A 21,810-nucleotide genomic window follows, 5' to 3' on the forward strand; every position below is an offset into this window, starting at 1 on the left:
TGAGGCTAAGTTCATGCTTGTAACTGCATGGTTAGYTTCAATACCTTCCAGAGATCAAAAACTTCCAGACTCTCTTGTTTTGAGACGGACCTTAAGGTGGATGTCAGGTTCTTGTTCTAAGCAAAGCACATACTGAACGGAACTTTATATTGGACATGCAGTAAAACCATTTATACTACAATAGTACGTTGTTTCTAATTACTGCATACTACATACCTTTGAAGTTCTCTTTTACAAGCAATGAAATGGAGCACCTGTTGTGGATAATTATACGAGGGCTAGGATCTTCTGTAAGTGTTAGGTATGTCACACCAAGATGTTCTTGATAAGTCAGCGCTATAGCTCTAAAACAGAGTAAGATATATTTGACTAAGTAATTTTTTTGATGAAATTCATATGTATTATTACACTGGATAACAAAGAAAACATTCAAAACCAACATCTGTAAGATTGTTTATGATCAGGCTCCAATTTACTTATACACCTTAAGACAAATACATAACTTCATTGAGGATTACATTTAAACAGAAGAGCACATGGAAATAGCAAGAAAAGCAACATTGGAGAAGAAATCACTTTATCGAGACTACTTATGAGTTAAATTAAGTATGTGTGCTTGCAAGATGAGAGCCCGAGCCAGCACAGATTTATATTAAATTAAAAACATGAGATTGTAGGCCCAAATTTTCAACATAAATCTTAAAATTTTTCCAGAAGAATTTGCACGCATACTTCTTTGGTACACATGAAAGTTATTTTTAACAACTACATAAATCTATAACTGACTACTCCCCTAAAATGATCCACAATGCTATCACCCTTTCAAACACTAAATGTTTTGGATCATCACTACATAAATTTTCAAAATGAAGATCAATTAATTGTGCTCTACTCCTTGGCTACTTAGATGTAAAATGTCTTCATGTGTAAACAAAAAGTTAATTTTTGCATGTGTAAATTTATTGGTTATTTCTAAAAGTCTTCACCTCAAGATGATGTCTAAAATCCAAACAGTCTGAAAATTTGATTATGATCCTGAGATCCTTTACAGCTGTCTCAGAATTATAAGGAATCTTTTCCTGCTTCTTCCTATATTTGCTGCATTTTGATATCAGAAATCTGCGTGGGAATCTTTACTATCCACAAAGACATCTCTTAGATTCTGTAGGGGAACTGTATGAGGGATTGAATGATACGAAGTATTTCAGGCAAGAGAAAGACCATATGGCTGATAATTTATACTGATGAAGCTTCACTAATTTCAGCAGAAAAAAAAGCATGAATAGATTCAGATATCAGGTTTGAGAACTGAAGTTGAGCATCTGACAAATCATTGGACTTTCATTTTTAACTAGCTGGATGCATTTGTTTGGAAGCGGAATGCACATTTGGATATTTCAAGCTTTAAAACTTGGAAAGCATTTCTTGTCATAGTCTCAAAATAGTTTCTCCCTTACATTGCTTTTTCCTGTTTTTGTCATATTTGCCTTACTAAAATATATTTTTATCTTATAAAAAACCCTATATTTTTATATGATATTATTTCACACTGCCCTTGAACTCTTAAAGTATTTGACATGAATTAAAAAAGACCATAATCTTGAATATAAACTTTTCATTCTCTTATTTTGCATGCATTTACACATAGGAGCCCCAAAACTATAAAAATTGTACAAGTTGTACATGATCATAACATTAAACCATTTATAATAAAAGCATCAAAACTATCAAAAGACAACAATTTTTAAATTAAAATAAGACTTGCCTTTACATATGGGGTGCATGTGTTACTCTAGCTTTTGCATTAAACTCTTATGGTTTGTTACTAGCTGAGGCTTTACAGCAGCAATCAAAATGCATTATTCAAACTGTTCAGCAGACAGTACCTGGTACAAAATCCACTTTCATTACAAACCCCTATGGGTACTGCCACACTCTGTCTAGGAAACTCCTGTTTAATCACRGCTGGGAGGCTCCAGAGCTCCGAAYTGTCAGCACAGCCACCTGGGCTGAAACTCAGCAGTATGTGTTTTTGCGTAGGAGACGCTCCTGAAGTTAGTGGACTGATGTCCGACACGAGGTCCCAGCACGGAACAGAGCTCAGCRTTTCATTGCGTGATGCCCCAGCCGGACCGACGCTGAAGACAGCGTTGCCTGGTAAGTGCAAGTACTGCAAAGTAAAAAGATGATAATACTAAAACATGCTGGTTCATAACAAGTTTATTCATGTTTCCCTTTCACATGAACAATTTTAAGTAGCCAGTTAACCACAACTAACTGAAAGTTGCAATGAGCCTATATGCACTAAAAGACATTCGGCTCAATTCTGTCTTCAGTTATACGTAGGCAGTTAACTGAACACAACTATCTATAGTCCTTTCTCGGTTGCACGAAGTGCCAAGAGCAGCAGAGTTACTGTAAAATAACTGTGAGAAGAAAATCCATTTACAGATACAAAATGAAGACTGGATTTTAGCCTCAAAATTCTTCTGATTCCTCGTAAATTCCTCATAAGACTACTACAAAATGTGCAATGCACAAATGTAGACACTGATGTGAAGACAACTAATGCAGAAGTTAAGCAGTATAGAAATGGGGAACTTGAAAATTATGCTTGTCTGTCAACTGTCCCAGAAACTTGGTCCCTGAGAATTCTTTCCACATATTTGATAATAAATATTATCTTCAATAAATATATACAAGTGGACGATTAAGATATATTGACCATGCATACATTTTGGTTACTGTAAGCTAGTCCTTGAGTATACTGTGCCATTATTAGAAAACTGATATTCACGATTTGATGCAGTTCCCTGAAATACATAAATTTTGGGCACGTCTGTAGTTCTGCAGCTTTGTTCAGATAACTGGAATCTTCCCAAAAGGATAACAAAAAATATTTCAGCCTGCCAGGCCAATATACCTCTTTTACATGCAAACTCAGTAAAAATTCTCAGAATAATTTCAACAGTTACTATGGATTATGCTGCTTATTTTACAGAACTGGTCTGAACAGATGGAGAACAGGCAGAACTAATTCTGCAGTGTGTAAGAATCTCTTGCTTTGCACACATTTCAGATCCCAGTTAATTATTGGGGTTGAATTTGCTCAGGATTCTGTATTTTAAAACGATATAAAATAATTTAGTATCATTATGTCGAGTGATTTCTGTTGAAGTTCAACCTTACGCAACTGAGACTTTACAAATCTAAATACTTATTACAGCAGATGACAAACAAAAAAATATCCATAGCACATTACCTCTTCTCCTGAGTGGGGTTTGGAAACAGAAAGCTGTGGGCTATAATAGATTTGATATGATGTATCATTGATTATTGTTGTCTTATCTTCTATCTGTAGAATTTGTATGCCTTGTTGAATCATAGAAGAAATGCAGAACTGACACAACTGTAAGATAATAATAATAACAACAATAGTGACTACACATAAAAACAAAAAAGGTATTGTAACATAGTGACAGAACTGCTATTTTCTTAACAGTGGAGATCCTGTCTATATTCATGCCCTTTCTATCTGGAGCCACGTCACATATTTTGAAGTTGCATCTGTCAATGTTTTCTAGACAAGCTTGAGAAGTCATTAATTTGTTCTTCCAAGAAATTTTGCATTTTTTGGATGAGCTTGGCCAAATGTTTCTGATGATCTAATTCTTATAATAATTCCTAGAACACTGTATATCTTCTTATTATGTTTTGTATGTATTACTATGATTTTGAAAGAGGTTGCATACACTTGATTGTTTTCATCTGCTGCACGATTTTTTTAAGAGATAAAACTGTAATTCATGGTAATTTCCTCCTTACCTTTTGATGACCTGGAAAAGCACCAAGTTTTATTTCAGCTTCAACAAAGCCTTCTTCATCCAACGTTACCACCTCCCCATTGTCGGAATCCTTCCATTTTGGGGAGGTCACATTATGAACTAGTTTGATCGCTGCTGATTTGTGCACAGTATTAGTGTTTGCCCAGTATATTCCAACTTGAAAAGCTTCCTATATGCGAAAAATGACCAGTTATTACTTGTTGATAATTTTATACATTTCTACTACAGTTAAATGTATTTTCTCATAAGTAGTCAATCTCACTTCAGGCCTTTTTATCTCTAATTCTTTCTTTATAGTACAAAGGTGGAACTAGAAAGTGAATATGAAGCTGATCCTCATCGCAGGATCAAGACCATAGGCTACACTGAGACATGTTAACAGACCAACCTTTTGTTTATTGATAGCCACAAACACAAAAGAAGGTGGCAAAATAAGCAGGAAGTATCAGATTGTCCAAYTGGAATTTACAAGCTGCTGTGTAAAATAATATAATTATTTTTAAAATAAAGAGTGTTGGGGTTGTAATAAAAGCATTTGGATGGCCAAGTCAGAGCAAGAAAATCCATTAGACAGAACTCTAAGTTCAAGAACCAGGCAAGCATCCTAAAGCACCTTCCCTATTTGTAATTCACCCGATCTTGTTATCAAACCTTTCTTGGCAGCATATGAGCTACAAAACACCTCAACCTAAAAGATGCATGARACAAACACTCCTCCCAGGCTGTCAGCTTTGCTACCAAAGTCAACACACTTCCTAAGTGACAAACAAATGCAGGCTGCAGTCATATCTGCACAACAGGGGCCCAAGTCTACGTTTGGTCTTCACAGCAGTTTACTTAGGCTGCTACATTGGGCTTGCATTACAGACTCATTGGCTGGACGTGGGGGAAGGAGACAGAGCCATCGGAAATCAGAAAGCATACACGATCAGCCGCCTATTGTGTCTTACAGTTGATTTTTAAGTACACATCTTTAAGTCACACTGCACTGTAATCATTGCTGTTAAGCCTGCTATTGCTACTCACTGTGTCAACGTGCATGGGATTATGTTGCTCAGTCAGTGGTGGCAAATGTCAACTGTTATTTCTACTCCTGATCATATGACTAATAGACATAGTGACTGGAAGGTGGGAATCACTTACATTAATCATCACGCTTCAGAATTAGAATATTTAGTGAAACTGTGCTTATTAATTTGAATAGTAAAATTACCTCAAAGTTGGGAGGTATAATTACTTTCCCAGAGGGTATCTGAAGAACTATCTTCTCTCCTTCAAACAGCCAGAGATCCCACTTAGACTGATTGATCAGCAAAGCCCAGGGCAGAAGCTCTATCAGCAGAGTTTTAACGCATGGCTTCCACATGGACAGCTTTACCCGCATTGGACTGTCCCATTGAGAGAGTTGTTCACTGCTGTTCAAAAACAAACAAACAAAACACTCAGGTAAAAAAAATACTGAATTCAAGATTATGAATGATATGCCATCATTTAAAGAAATTTGCAAWGCTTTGTTTTTCTTCTTCAAAAAAGAAATTCCTCTTATCCTCTCAGACAGATCTATATGTATGTAGGCTATAAAGTCATATGTTAAACTGAGTAAGATCAACATAGAATTTGGCCAAGTAAATAAATGCCTTAACAAGAGATTTTCCTCTGTTCTTCAGAACTAAACTTTTGTAGTAAGTCACATTTGCCTATTTTTTACAACAACTCCTTCTCTCCTGTTTCTGTGCTGAAATATACAGCTTCTACAGTGGTAAAGAAAGTGCAAAAAAAAAAAAAATTAGTTCTCCTTCTTTAATCCTTAGGCTGATGCAATCTTCTCACTGTAATCGTGGGCAGTCCTTAGGCTAACCAAATTTTTCTTGCCTGAAACAGATTCTGCAGCTTACATGCAGGAGTCATATAATTACTGAAAACATACTCAACTTTGATGAAATACAGTCTTCTTGAACTTGATTTCAAAGTTAACTAACCCGGCACTTACGCACAAAAAAGTTCTTGGTAACAAATAAAGTATTATAAATAGTATTTCTGGGGCTCTTTTCAGTGAATGGGTGTTGGATTTTGTTTTTTGACCTCCACAAGACAAAAGCACAAAAAATAAAGTATCAAAATTGATCAAATCTATACCTAGTTTGGAAAATATTATTGCCTAAAATGTATTTGGGATAATCTAACAAAAAGTAAAATACACTAAGCTTGAGCTTCTACGAAATTTGCACTATACAGTGAAAAACAAAATGTAGAAACTCTCAAGAACTTTAACCAATGTATATAGCTTTAACAAGTCACACACAACTAATTTTTTATCACTGAGGTTATTTTAATTAACAAGGAATCCAATTCAAGCTATGATAYATATGCCAATGACCTTACTCTGAAAAGGATATAAGTTAACCTATTAATGTGAGTGCATGCAAGATCTGTTGATTAAGGAAAGTAGTTCAGATGCGTGAAGTTTAATGTTTTTGCTTGATAGGCTCAGGACTCAAATCACACCAAGTTATCGTATGTTCCAGTTTTGGAAGTTCATTAAAAACTTTTAATACTAAAACCAGATATCTATCAGTTTCATGAGGACGGAGAAAATAACCTAGAAGTGGGTCAGATCAAAGATTCATCCAGCCCTGTATTCTGACCTGATATCGGTCACTAACAGGATCTGGAAGAAAGCTAGCAGGCATAGAGTGATACTCTGTCAGTACCTGTCCCCTGTCTCCAGGAATTAGTGAATCAGGGACTTACTTAACCTTTGTGTTTAATACCTTTGGGTTTAATGACTTGGATGGTAAAGCATTAGTTAACTTCCTAGACGCTTTATTTCAACTAACAATCATACATTTTAACAGACTTCTTTATTTGAAAAGTCAATGCAATATTCATAGAGAAGGTTTAGCAAAGAATTACCTGTCTGCATCCTTCCTACTATACGGCCATGCAGGCTGCAGAGCACTCCTGGTCCCGTAGAACTCGGACAGTATCTGGTTCACGTTGCCACCTGGATGGGATTTAGTTGCTATCTGTTTAATAAGTGTGGTTGAGATAGGGACTGCACACTGTGATGGATCTTCTTCTTCCCTGTCATTGTAAACAGATTCAATTGCTTACAACACAAGAACACCAAAAGCAGCACTAATGTTTTTAAATGCAGCTTTCCAAGAGTACTCTGCAACTGGAACACTCTCAAGGTAATCAAGCATAAATTAAGTTATGGTATCTAAAAAGTTACCAAGCATCAGCTGACATAAATTTATTAAGTCACTGTAACAACCTCTGTGTTAGAGTCCCAAGAAACTGAAGAATATTATAAAAAAAAAGCTCGAGACTTCTGAGATTTACTTTTCAAAATACAAAAATATGTACTGCTTAAGCAAACAAATACAACATTCAGAATACTTATACCAAGTTTACTATTTCCTGTCATATAATTTCAGGCCACATATGCGTCTTCTGTTGCATCTCCACTGCATTTGCAGTACTTTTGCAAATATTACACCAGAAATTATAGTGTACATACTTATTTCTTCTTTTCTATATAAATGGACCATTTTCAGGGGAAGTGGACATGATACCTGGCTTGAAATGTTAGATGGTGTGTAAGATCAGGTTCTATATTTTGCAACGACTTCTCTTGTCCTTTCCCTGGAATTACTTGYGTTTCATTCAATCCCAGGCTTCTTTTCTCTAAATGTATGATAATTGGATCTGGAAGATGGCTCCTTACAATGAAAAGAGGGCTGAAAACAATCTTGAAAAAGAAGAGAATGCACCAATTTAATGCTAATTTTATTACAGTATTCCAGTTGTTTAAATTTGTAATTAAAAATCTTTACTGTACATCATTCTGGTCTTAATTTATTGTAAGACATGTAAGGTGTAAGCATTTAGACTTCAGAGACAATACATGTACTTACTATTCGTTGCTGCACTTGAGAGTTGGGCTCTAAAGTCAAAATCGTGCACCAYACGTAAGTAATTGAACTCTTTGAAGATGGTACCTGTATGCAGACAGATGACTAGCATTACACTAAGATTATTTGAGGGTGATAATGTTCAACATTACAGTATATCAGATAAAACTCTAATGCGAAGTTTCCAGTTCTCACTAACATTTTTTTATGTTACACTTAAATATTTATTTCTAATCATACCTGAATGACAGTGCTGTGTTCTGTATGTGTAGAAGTTAGACATACATCTTGTGACCAGTCTTCATCCCCAGGAGCTTTCACACTCAGCTCTGTGAGCTCATTGTTTTCTAGGACATACGATGGCAACTTCTGCTTGGCTGCAAGGCAGTTGATGTGTTCTTTAACAACTGCCTGTCCATCCTGACTAATGTAATGTTGAACCACCTTCAATTCAATACTTTCAGAAAGGTAACTACAGACTGTCTGTCTTCCACAGATTAGGATCTAAAACATAAAAATACACAACTCATATATAAATAATTGAAAAAAAAAAAAAAAAAAAAAAAAAGAAAGAAAGGTCAAAACTGAACTTGAGGAAAATCCTGTACAAGAATAATTTCTCTTTTCTGGCATTTAGTTTTTGTTATGTTTTCCCAAGCATTGCTGAGGGCAGTCAGTGGTGAAATGTTGTTTTTATTGGCCAAATGAATGTGCAATTTCAGAGAAACCTAGGCAATAAGATGCCTCAAATATTCCTACAGTAATATCTGGATCTGAAGGAAACATGTAATATATTGACTCATTTCCAAGGAACCCAGCAATGTTGTCCATGGCTGGCATAGTTCTGGTTTTGATTTTAAGAGTACTGTAATGCTCTGTAAGTATTGTATCCTCTCTGTGATGATACAGCGGTGTACTTCAGAGAAGGGTTTCCACTGACACCTCACAGTCTCATCACAATCCAGGGATCCAGTATGCTTACTGTTTTAAAGCTTGCAATGCCATTAAATGGCTGTACTGTATCTCTCTATTGAAGTGCATCTACCTAGAAAAGAGTTGTTGCTGTCTATAATATATGAATTATTTTTCATAGAATCTATATCTGACTTCTTCTAAGCTATAGTGAGGAACAGTGTTCCATGAATACTCCTATTACAATTGGTTTCCATCTGCTTTTCACTGATGAGGGTACACACCATAACTACCACCTCTACAGCCAAGTCTCAGCAGGGATGTCATTGAAACCAGAAACTGCTTGTGCCTGATCAGTTCTATTACTATTGCACAGCACACGGCACTGCCACATCCGTGAGCTGAACGCAGTGTGTCCACCACGTACTCTGGCTTCTGCCACTGCAGGCAGAACAACAGTAGTATTATTACAGATACCTATGCAAAGCCACTATGTGAAAAATTACTGCACAGCAGCCCATTTGCAAATGTTAACTTGATCACTAACTTCTCTTTCAACAATACAAAGGTATGAATTACACCCAGAATAAAACACAAACAGTTTCTTTAAGGGAAAATCAAAAATTCTGCTTCTCAAGAGCATAAAAACATGCCAGAAATTGTGTGACTTAGCAATGTCAGAACTCATAAGCCAGGGTGTCRTATAAAACATGTAAAATATGTGGAGATAACTGAGCTTTTAAATGCTGAGATCCATACCAAACTGAATTCTAACAGAAGAGCTGCAAAAATCCTCAAAATGTATCCATAAGCCTGTTACACTTACTTTTTTGTGTGTGTCCCACTAGAAACAGAATAGGGCAGTGACTTGCTATTCCTAAACAGACAGTATTTAATTTAATCAGATTAAACTACTTTTTCCCCAGACTGGATCAAATCCTTACTTGCTTTTGCACCCCACTGAGCTGCTGAACCTTGATGATGAGTGATGCCGTCCGGCCCTTATACTGAATGGTTCGAATAAARGTCCCTGTATTGTCCACACTGAATGGTTCAGACCACCGCCAGTTTCCCCAGCCTTCAATACAGATGTGTAACAGCTGGAAAGAAAGCAATCATAACTTCAATATATAATGCAGAAAAAAATATCTTGCAGTAGGACAGAAATTCCCATGACAGAGAAATATTTTTGTTTTTAAAGGTCAGCAATGCTAAGCGCATCAGTTCTCTGAATGATTCACTCATTCAGTGATTCTGCAATTTCAGATACAAACGGAAGAAGGAATAATACCGTAAGATGGCCCAGCATCATGCATTTCTATAAATTACCTGCTTTAACCATATATTCATGGATGGTAAAGATCCAAAGCACAACTGTTCAARAAGAGATTACATACACTAGCGAGCACAAAACAGGAAATAAGAGATTTTCTTTACTGCCCTTGAAATTGTTATAGAAATCCACCCTCTTTATTGCCAGTAGGCAATATGGAGCACAGGTCCAGGCCATATTTTTGGCCTTCAGGATAAGACCAATAATTACAAATTCAGAATAAAATTCAGAAGAAGGAAGCAAATCTGTCTGTGTATATGTATATATCTGTATAGCTTCCATATATATGAGTATTAAATGCAGAAGAATTTAGTATATTGCTGAGATACTGGAAACATTTCATTTCTTCCACAAATGTGGTGGTAAGTTCAAGCTTGACTGCACGAGAAGAAATTTAACTGCATAATTATACCCCGTGTATGATTTATTCCGGAAAAGGAGTGGCTTCTTTCTTTCACGTTTAACTTAAATCACTTCCAGAGCAATACAGTCTTTCATCATTTGAAGAGTCTTTCATCCATTTACCCACCATACGCACTTACCTCTATCCCATGGAGATTCTTTAAGCCAGAGTAGTGAAAATTGGTACTGTTCCACGTAGGTCAATGAAGTTACATAAATTTACGCCAGCTGAAGATCTGGCTATTTAGCTCTATATAGATCTTTTGTGGCTGTGCAAACTTAAGAATGTGAGTTATATATAAAGGGATCAAAGCAATAAGCATTCTGGGTAAAATTTATTCTTTGCAGAGGGCCAGCACAGAACGTAAGCATCACTTAAGTCCTTTAAAATAGTTATGTAAAGGCCTTGTGGGAATTCTCTGGTGAGGGTTGAATTTCAGTCTGATTTTTGACATCTGTCATTAATTAATTGAAGTAATTGGGAACAGGATCAGGCCCAAAGTACAAGTATTTACACTAGCGAAAAATGAAACTTGTCAATATTACGTTCTCCCATGCTTTGTGTTTCCAGAAACAGATAGCACTGTCCATAGATCTGGCCAGTTGGACTTGGAGAATGTCTGGATGTTGGGTTTTTTTTTTTCATAGYTTTAAGAAACAACCACAGTAACAACTTTCAAAGATATTACAACTCAGTAGCCTGTTTGCAATTTGTGGTATCTCCTCAGCACAAGTTACACACAGAACAAAAACATCCATTCAGTGGGTGGCTTTTGAATTTGCAAGAGTGATGACTGTTGCATTCAGATACAAATTAGTTTTATGCTGGAAGCACAAAGGCCAATATGTGCCAGTGTGTGCACAGGCATGTATTTGGATATGCACATGCGTGTGCCTGTGTATGAGCATGTTTATATCCAAGAATATGCTGAGGAAAACTGTACACTGGGCACTCAAACTCAAACAAACTCATAGCTTTGATACTTAAGTATTAGTTTCAGAAAAGGAAAAACAAAACAAAAAATCCAACTGCAGTGGTTGGCATCCATTCAGCTTCTTACAGAGGCAGCTGAGAATAAATCTCACCACATATGAAAACTAAGAGAAACAAGAAAATTGTTTACTTTGGAGAGACTGGTAGCTGGAAATGACAGCCAAGTAATGAGAAAAGGTAGTAAGCGGTCAGTCTCAGCTAGACGGCACACAAAATGCAGTGCACTCGGAAGACAGATGCCATATAAATGCCATAATTGATGATTAGCAACTCCATGTAGCTCCAACATTAGGATGTCTCCCACCCTGTATAAACAGCTTTGCTTGGGAGTTGAACGTTCCCAAGGAAAACGCTGTCAGCTTTCACTGAATAGCCATTAGCTCACAAATGCTGCCTTACTAATTTTCTTTGTAGCAGAAAAATATGTGCACATTTAACTTTATGGTTCAGAAAGAAAAATTTAAAAAGAGCTAATATTAGCAATCCCTTATTCTCTAAACATACTGTTTATATACTGGTAAATGCTAAATACAATAAGGAACAACTTAAGTTATTTTAAATACATCTAATGTGTTTGTATTAATGACATATTAATATGAGAATTGTGTATGGTGTAAGTTTACTTTTAAGCCAAGAAACTGCAGTTCAAGAAAACATAAAAGGACCTCTGTGTGGATCAGTTACCTGAATGTTTGTGAGAATGCTGAAAAACACGAGTAGGAAAGATTAGCAAATGACACTAAGTGATATACAGACCTATGGTAGGAAATACAAATTTAAGTAATTTTAGAAAATTAAGTTATCAGGTATAAACATTATTTTAGCAGAAGACACCACAATAGATGGTATTCCATATTTAATAAGATGGAGTCCCAATGTTATAAAACTGACCTAAAATTACAGATTCAAAATAATTCCTGCATAACTCCTTTTCACTTACCAAGTTTTAAGTAAAATTAAGAAATTCTGCTTAAAAAATAGCACTTAACAAATATAGTTAAGTATGCTACATATATCAGGAGAAAAGAGAAGTCTTTGAGAAAAGGTACAGAAAATACTAAGAATAGTTCAAAAGCATTCTAACCAATATAATCCAGTGATAACTGGCAATTTATAGTTTAGAGAGAATTTAAAACAGACTTTCTATCGTGTATATTAAGAAATGCACTCATTTGTGTAATYATTTGATCTCAATGTTTTGTGTTAGGGGACGTATCAATACATAGTGCAGAGTTCTTTGTTTTGATTAAACTTTGCCGTGTTTTGGATTTTTAATTCTAAGCCACTATGGATTTATGTTTTAAAAGGGAATGAAACTGCCTACAGGATAGTAGAATAAGATGAATCGTTTTTTCCTAGAGTAAAGGGTTAGGAGGAGATGCACTCTTTATCACATCTCTTCTCAGAACGTTTCTATCCACTCTTCAGAATTTACGTAGGTTTTCAGCTAGAAGTCTGGGTGAAGGATAGGACCTGAGTAAATAAAACTAAGTGTCATACGACAAGGCATGAAGATGAAAATGGGGATTATAAAAGAGCCTAAGAGTGGGGTCCAGAAAAAGTAGCATTTTTCAGCTGTATAGATAATTCAAAGGTTGTGCCCTCAAAATGTCTAGTGACAGAAATTTGATTTCTACCTTGCTTGTAGATTCACCAAAGCTAACCTTGTTTCCCTGTAATTAACTTAAATTATATCTATTTTCTAGGTGGAACTAATAAATGCTTTTTAGGAAAAACAGAGGTTATTGTTGTCAACTCTGAGAGGCTCAGAGGCATCAGAAGAGCACTTGGTTAATGGCATGGGAGTAGACAGTTATTTTGAGAGTTTTGGGGTAGTGAAATAAAAGCTATGAACATGAAACAGCATGGAGGAAAATGGAGACCTGGAGATGGATGATGAATTCTCAGACATGAAGTTAAAGTAACTTTTTATTGAAAAATTAAATCATAGGATGATTAGGGTATTTTTTGGTTGTGTTTTTTATGATGCCTAGCATAATGCGGCCCTTGACCAGGATAGAGCTCACAATAAAAATAGTTAGTATTCAGGAAACAGTGAAAAAATGTTCATTCTGCATATTGGCAACTACAGCAGTTACCAAAACACTTTGAATTTCCATTTGGCTTGATCTTCTCATGGGATCTGGGAGAACTGACCACTCCTAGGCCATCATCACTCGGAAGACAAACCACCAGCATGGGAGATGGGAGAAAACAATTTCCACCACCACCACCCTGGCCAGCAGAAACAGGGCCGGACCTCTCTGCCAAGGTCCCACTCATCAGATAAGTGCTGACCCTTGGGGACTTCTGGAGGTGTTTTATGTCTCAACACAACCTGCAAAGCAGGCTTCAACCCAGCAGGAACAATCTAGCCCTAAGCATTGTAGACTAGAACAGTCTTTTTGGTCAACAAACAGTAACCAAATTATGAGGAATATATGCCTCAGGGATAAGAACAACCTTTATCTGCCCAAAATATTATCTATAAAGTAAATTACATTCGGAATGTAGAAAACTAAAGGAAAGCAATAGCACATTTCTCACTACTTAGATAGTGTAAAACAACGCAGAGCTTTTTTTTTTTTTTTTTTTTTTTTTTTTGCCTAATGATGTTCTGTAAATGACCTAGGGAGGATTATGTTAAGTACAAAAGGTTGCATAGAGAATGTGTAACATCTCTAAACAATTAAACAGGAAACTATTCCAATAATGATCAATGTGTAAGTCATATTTGCTAAGTTTGAACCCACAGAGTACAGTATATCATTTTGCACTTTACAGGACATAATCGAAAGAATGACAACTTGGAAATAAATAACAGTGAATTACTATCCTGATGGAGATGCAACATAAATTAAAATTTGGCTTCATTTTTTTTTCTTAGGAGAATGAGGAGGAGGTTCTTAAAGCTATTTCCAAATCTAAAACTGCCTTTAAAATACTAGTTATAAATAATACTATTTATAAAATTCTAGCAGAAATTGTGCTTATAAGTCACACTTTAAAATAAGGAAAACTTTAAATGGATTGTGGTGTTCAAGTGAAGGTATTACTAACCTCCTAACCATTACTAATAACTAGTGAAGAGTTTGTAAGCATACATTCAGAAGAATAGCAAAGCAAATCTCTTCCCTCAAATTCTATGCAAATAACAACAGAGGTAGCACAGAGCTCTTTCAKGAATATTTACCTATTTTGATTAGAAATAAGTGTATACTGTTTATAATTAGAAACTTAGTCGTATTTTCATTGAAGTCATTAGCCACATCAAAATATGAACTGATTTTTACCCATTAGGCCTGCTGCTTCTGGATAGTGAAAATGGGTTGTTGTCATAACCCTGGGAATTGACTCTGGAGAAAGATATGGGAGCTGCTACTAAAAATGCAGACATCCCTTTACAATATTATGCTTTGAATAGAAAGAAAAATCCAAGGCACAGAGCCTATATTCTTTTATTCTTTGCAGGACCCTGCTGAAGTTTGAACATGGGGAAAATGACTGAACTAGTGCATTGCAAAAGATTTTTGCTGTTTGTTTGCAAGTAAACAATCTCTGGAGAATACATTCACGAGAATCTCATATGAATAAGCTGTTTTCTGCATTTGTTGTGATCCCTAGTGGGACCCTCAGACTGCCTACTGTCTTGCACGACAGAATTCCTTAACTCTGAGTAAATTTCTAGGAAGATCTGATCATTTCTAACTTCAGAGTTTCACCCTATCTATCAGATGCTCCAGTTCTCCTAAAAACCACAGCTGTCTTGGAGACAAACATGACTTTTGACATAACTGGGGCCCATCCCACAACGCAACTTGAAGATCAAGATAAGGAGCGTAAATTGCACAGGAGTGATGTAGCTTCTCTTCCTTTCAAATGAGATCTAACAGACCTCTAACTTTCATTAAAATTTGCAAAAGGAAATCACGAGGTCTGGCAACTTCTGCAGAATTGCTTAAAGCTTCAAATATCATCTGTTTTGGACTTACCCCAACTTTGAAAAGGACTATATACTTTTGGTGTCTTATCCCTAAGGAAGGTCAAAAACTCAAGAAATCTGAAGAAAATATCAGGGAAGGAACAGAGCAGAAGAAAGAGCATCAGACTTCAGTCTTATTACTGAAATACTAGCCAAGTTATTGAGACTTGCATGAATCAGAGTAAAAGTTAAAAGGGAAAGGTTAGGTTTCCTGAAATACAGAAGAACCAGACTGGGAAAAAATGAAGGAAACAAGGAAGGAAGAAGAGTTTTAATATAAGTCTAACAATCTGAGGGACAGCATCAATAGTCGATATACTGAAATCCCATGTGCTGTTACTCTTTTCTTAAAATTAAAAATTTGAATAAATTTTAATTATAGCTTATACTAGCTTCATTAATATTATAAAATTAATTCTAAATGCAAGTCAAACATTATCTAGCTGTCTGCTACTACATAAAATAATATACTTTAGGCATATTTTTAATCTTGTTAAATAAATGCAAATGGTCTATCCTACATCTCTCACTATTCTTAATTAGCAAAAGAAAAATGGAGAATTTTATTGATGTGAATGCAAAAGAAACACAATCCTTTTAAAACTATTTATTTTCATTTAACTAAACTGCCTTGCCATACTAAAAAAACATTTTGCAGAGGTTAAATAAAGTATTTCATGGCAACCGCTGCTTCTTAGTGCCTGTGTAACAAGAAACATGAGCCAGTCGAAGTTGTGCAAGTTGGTTTTCTTTCCCAGTAAGAGAATGTGGTATCTAAGACCTTGTCCTAACTCATTTTATTCCCAAGTGTAAGTCAAGTAAGTCAAGTATGAACTAATGCCTGGAGGGAAGTCCTTGACTCCAAAAGTATGGATTATTTCACATTTATCTTACAATCTGCTCTCAGAGTTCTTAAAATTCACTAACTTGGCAAGTCAAGAATTATCATGAGAAATGAAATAATTTCATAACTATGAAGTCATCTAGCATTCCATGARTATGACACTTGTAGGGTTTGTCCATGCTTGGGCATTATTCTGACCTTTGGATAATAAGCTGTTAGATAATTTTGCATGGAAATAATTAGAAAAGTGCCACAGCATAATAGGCACAAACAGAAGTCTTAACTCAGTAGCTGTTTTCATTTCAAAGACTTGTATTAATCATTATAAAAATTTACACATGACAACATTTGCAATAATCTTTAAAGAAACTTATTTTTCAGATCTAAAATGACAAAATATTGTGCTGTTTAGACTGATGTTCAGATGAAATGCCTATCTGAAGCATRCTATATTTGCAGTGATTTGTATTTAACATTAACCAAATGAACAAAGCTTATATAGAGATGCCAAGATTCCCTGACCTTTGTAAAGAGAATTAGCTTCTATCTCAGAGCGTGTAGAAAGCCTTTTCTTCCATATATTTTCAGTGAAATAACCTCAGCGTTCTTTTTTAGTCTCTAACCTTCCCAGCAAGAGATGGCTGCTGAAAAATGTTAAAAGAACAATCATACTTCTGAAATTATTCCAAGGGCTGGGACAAGCTAGGATGACCCCCCGCTAAGAGACTGTTGGACAGCAGTGTGGTTAAGGCAGGAGAAGGGAGCTGTTAGCTTCACCCTCTCCTGGGATATAWGAGTCCAAAATGACTCTCTCAAATGTTTATCAGCCTCGTTCTTCAGTGAATCTGAATCTGACCAGAGTAAACTGGAACAGGGAAACCCTTTGACATCACCAGCTTCAGCTGAAGAATATCTGAAAAATGAGTCTGAAGTTCCTGCTGTCACCCACTCCCTAGTGTGTGATGCTGTTATTTTGTGGACTTTTTCTCCATTCATCCTGTACTTTTATTTTTCATTTAATAAGAAACCTAGATAGCAGCCAGGAAAACTGAATCTTTTGCACCGCTCAAGTCTGTGATGAAAGGACAAGCTAAAAATCAGTACCTTAGCTGCAAGTTCTCCACGTGCTGGCTGGCTAATGCGGTAGGCTGTGCTGGTGGTCTACTTTTCCCTTTTGGCTGAGATAATCCTCCTCTTTCCAGTTTGTGCCATTGGCAGAAACACCTCATCACTAGAGCCACACCGTTATCAAGACTACACAATTATCACTAGAGCCACACCGTTATCAAGACTACACAATTAGCTGGTGCCTCTAGAAAGATGGCCAAAAACAGGATTCTCCCAACTGTAGAATTTTATGTAAATACCATAAAAAGGGTAAGAAAAACTGACAGGAAGAAAGCCTTTCCTAACCCTGTTTTTTATTTACAGTTGCATTAAGCATTTGTTTCCCTATGCATTTATTAAAAGGTTAAAATGATTTTTAACGGTGACAGCTACAAAAGGAAGACAGCTGGTTATGCAACGTTGGCTCACTTTGGCTCTCCAGTGCAAGCCTTGTCCTTTCTGCCTTGCGTGACCGGAGGGAGTTGCGTCAGTCGCAATCAAGTACACAAGCGAGTCCTGTCACCTGACCATCGGGGACCCCGACATGCGATCTGACCCGTGCCCACCGCCCAGAGCACAGTCCCCTGTTCGGGCTGCCCAGGCGCGGGCTGCGGCATCGCTGGCACTTTGTTTGCATGAGACAAATATGGCCACTCACCTGGCAAGGGATGTACAGTACTCCAGCGTCCCTGGAGGTCCCCAGAGGTTCCCCTCCKGGCTCTTTCATCACTGCACACACAGTTTTTTAACTAGGATTTTACTACACTACCGCCCTGCCTTCCCCTTAGCGTAGGCCTTGACTTCAGTGTCAGTCACGACTGTTTACTCTGGCTGCAGATTACCACAGCAACGGAAAAATGCAGTAGTTTTGCATATCCACCGACTGACACATGAATGGAAAACACAGCGAGTTTGTCATCTCTGCTTCCCAGTGAAACTTGAAACTTGTCAGCAGTGAATTTGGGCACAAACGCTGTTGTTCAGAATTACCACCTGAACTTCCCCTTTCCTTTGGCATTCCACGGCTGGTGTTTTCCAAGGCTCTAAAGGAATTAGGAATCCAACATCCACTACATTTCTCTCAGCTTCTCTAAAAAATCAGTAACTGTACAGGCCAGGAGTGCTGTTCAGCAAAGAGTGTGGCACAGCTCTTTAGTCTCCCACTCAGCAGAAGCTGGGCGTTTGTTAAAAAGAGAAGAAATGGCTTTGCTATCCAACAAATACTTTTTAAAACTTAAGTTCTTTCCCTGCCTTGAATCAAGATGAAAAGTCTGTTTCTCAACATCAACAATAGGCAAACTCCCCCTGCAAAAGCCTGGTTTCATTAAAATATTTCATGTTGATAATTTTGAATTATTTTATTTCAGTATCAGTGTTTATTCTTAAAATACCAAGAAACTGAAACTGTATTGTTTAAACCGTATAAATGGGATATTTCTGTCAATTTCTAACCTTTCTTATTCTGAGCTGGGACATGTGTCCAGCTTGACTATGTTCTGCAAATAATTTCAGCGAACGGATGCTTCTGGCAAAAACAATTCATTAAAAGATTTCCCCAAACCCCCTATGCACATCACAGAAGACACTGATCACTTAGTTTTATAAACCTGGCAAGTGATCTAATTTTTCTTTTTTCTTTCAGAAGCTTTAGTTTCCGTGAATGCTCAATTTTACAGAAAGCGGTTGTGCACATGCAGTCCAACCCCTGAGTAACTCCTAAACACTTCTGGGTTTCCTCATTCCTTGTTTACCTTTTCTTTCTCATGCAGCCACAGCATGTGGCTCCTGAGGGACCTGGAACATTGCAGGCAGTCAAAACCATACGGAAAAATGAAGAATCAATGCAAAAAGGCACCAGTCAGCTTCAGCAACTGCTGCTCTGGAAGGGCTGTTTCTGACATACCTGTGGGGACTTGTGAGAGCGCCAGCTGTACTGGTGACTGTGGAGACTCGCCAGCAAAATGTTTTCATCAGTATCCACCTGGCCAAACCGCAGTGTCTCCTGTGTGTCATTACAGATCACAAAATGGCTGAAGACCAATTCCTCTGCCTCGGGGCATTGGTTCTGAACGGAAAAGAATATGAAAGCCTGTAAGTATCAGATTAATTGCAAGACATTCGGCAGCTGTCTGCCCAATGGTGACCGTTACAACACAGAAATGCTTCAAGATCTCCTGTCATTAGCTTCGGTTCAAAGTATTCTACTCTCTGCAAAAGCACAAACTAGAATTTGGGTTGGATATCCTAAAAATGTATTTTGATTTCTGTTTCTGTAAGGCAAATCTTAAACATTTAAAGTTAAAACAAAAATTAGATTTTCCAGCTTATGCAAAAGACTTCAACAAGCTAAACTTCAATGGGAAATAGTGTGTCATATAGGGCAGGTGGAGCGCTACAGCTCAAACAGATAGGAACAGAGTGGTTTCTCCAAGCTCAGCAACAGATCTCTCAGGCCAACAGGCTGCCTGTCCTCTTCCCCAGCTGCTGCTTCTCATTTGAAATACTGCAGTGGGTCAGCAGCAGAAGACTCTCTCTCCTGATACTGCAATATTAAAAAAAAACCAAAAAAACCCMAAAAAACCAAAGGCAGAATACATGCAGACAGTATTTCCACAGTTCCACAAGACTAATTTGAAAATGTGTCATACAACTTAATAGCCCAATATAACAAATTGAAAACTATCACAGATTTTTTAAGTTTTTCAGACTAAGACTCGCTTTACTATGCCTGCAGCCTCCATCCATCCCACTCTTTACACTTTTCATCAAGCTGCTTGTCACTCTTTTGACACAATGAGACAGTATGATAGTCACAAAATTACCAGAGCTACAGGTCTTTCTGCCATCCCTGACGGCACAAACTGTAATCCACTATACAAGAGAGGTCACAGTGTGATCGACACTTCTGTATGGAGGTCTCCTCTCAGATATTTTTGTTTCAGTCACTACTGGGCTGGCGCCTTTGTCTTACAAACTCCTACCTAGCAGAAATAACAATTGCTCCAAGAAAGTATCCATCTTATTGCACTTTTTGTTACCTCTTTCTGACCCATATTTCCTAGCACACACATTTGACAATGCTTTATTGTTGGTCGGTTCCTTTCTCCCCACAATATAGCCCAGCTGCTCTTTCCTCATCCTTCCTTCCCATGACGTTTTCTCTCGCTTATGGGACCTCCATGGTTTTTGAGAGCTGGTTTATTTCCCCTCCTTGTTCTCTCAGTGGACCTTTTAAACAGACATAATGAAGCTAGCACCTCCTTTGTCTATGATCAAATGGGTCTCTAGTTCTTTGATAACAATGTGCCTGGAGGCTTGCAGAAATTCAGAGATCAAGAAAGAGTGAGAGAAAAATATTTCCTGATAGATCCCTATGGATCCTTTGTTATCCGTGAAAAACAGTTTGGTACATTGCTCCTAGCACATTACTGAGTGATACACGTGGAACAGATTTTCTGAAAACCGAAACGTGCAAGGTCTCTCCAGTTTAACATCCTTGAATGCACATCCACTACTGTTATTAACTTCAGAAGAACCTAAGGTGCACATCTACATGCAGACTGTGATTCCTTTTGTGATCGAATTTCGAAACGGTTAGCTGTGAGCATCTGTGCATCAACTGATTCACTGTAGAAGTATATAGGCATGAGAATATTTACATTAATGTTTCTTTCAAAGTTCTCGTGACTTCTGCATCAGATCAGGTATCTTCTGAGGGACAACAGTTAGCATAGCATAATCAAAATCTCACTTTTTGAAGCAGTAAAACTCATAACAGAGCATATGCCTGTATCACAATCAGTAGCTGATCTGGGTATGCTAAGGGCTAACATTTATAGTGCCACTTCAGAGTGCAGAGTTTATTTTGGCATTTTCTAGTGGTGGATCTATGACTTTTTACTGTCAAGCTGCCATACCCACATACCCATAAGTCTACCACAAATATATATAAATTTTCCTGTTACAGCTTTATAAAATGTTCTTTTAAAAAAGGAGGATTTATCATCCATAGAGCTCAATACATTGTTACAGTCAAACCCAGATAAAACCCCAGGGAATTTAAGAAAGCTTTTTTTACGCCAACAGATTTTTCTTGTTGATTATGCATGGATAAAGACCGAAAGAACATCACAAGATGATGAACTTCCTTTTTTTATGTGACTGTTAATGTGAAATTAAGTTATCTTATACCAGGTTCTTGCATTTTCTGAAGCAAAAAAAGGAATCCAGCAACTTCAACTTTTCATCTTGAAGTTTTGGCATATGCAGGACTCCTAATTTGTACTGGAGGAATGTTTTCCCATCAGGGATTACTAWTAGACTTGCATATTGCTTGGTGCTGAACACAGCCATCAGTCATTAGTCTTAATTGCTATATTTGCTATTGAATCCAATGCTTTTGGCAGACACGTTTCTCAGAGTTAAGCAGAAGAGGCTTTTTAAACTCAATTTTATAACAGTTCCAAAATTTTGA

The 21,810-nt window shown here is 37.0% G+C and overlaps 1 protein-coding gene across 7 annotated transcripts in view; it reads right to left on the bottom strand.

The window, feature by feature from the left end:
- VPS13B (vacuolar protein sorting 13 homolog B) overlaps positions 1–21,810 on the bottom strand; it is a 464,422-nt gene that overhangs the window by 29,928 nt on the left and 412,684 nt on the right. For all 7 annotated transcript variants that reach the window (XM_085301417.1, XM_085301642.1, XM_085301811.1 and 4 more), the window contains 11 exons: positions 19,240–19,401; positions 9,619–9,774; positions 8,003–8,266; positions 7,766–7,849; positions 7,424–7,599; positions 6,759–6,929; positions 5,059–5,260; positions 3,826–4,014; positions 3,263–3,409; positions 1,887–2,170; positions 217–344 (listed from right to left, as the gene is read on the bottom strand). In XM_085301417.1, the coding sequence (XP_085157543.1) occupies positions 217–344; positions 1,887–2,170; positions 3,263–3,409; positions 3,826–4,014; positions 5,059–5,260; positions 6,759–6,929; positions 7,424–7,599; positions 7,766–7,849; positions 8,003–8,266; positions 9,619–9,774; positions 19,240–19,401 (1,963 nt within the window). The remainder of the gene's footprint in view (positions 1–216; positions 345–1,886; positions 2,171–3,262; positions 3,410–3,825; positions 4,015–5,058; positions 5,261–6,758; positions 6,930–7,423; positions 7,600–7,765; positions 7,850–8,002; positions 8,267–9,618; positions 9,775–19,239; positions 19,402–21,810) is intronic.

The sequence above is a fragment of the Rhea americana genome, unplaced genomic scaffold (genome assembly GCF_003343005.1).
Source record: "Rhea americana isolate MKP2758 unplaced genomic scaffold, rheAme1 scaffold_0, whole genome shotgun sequence".
Lineage (NCBI taxonomy): Eukaryota > Metazoa > Chordata > Aves > Rheiformes > Rheidae > Rhea > Rhea americana.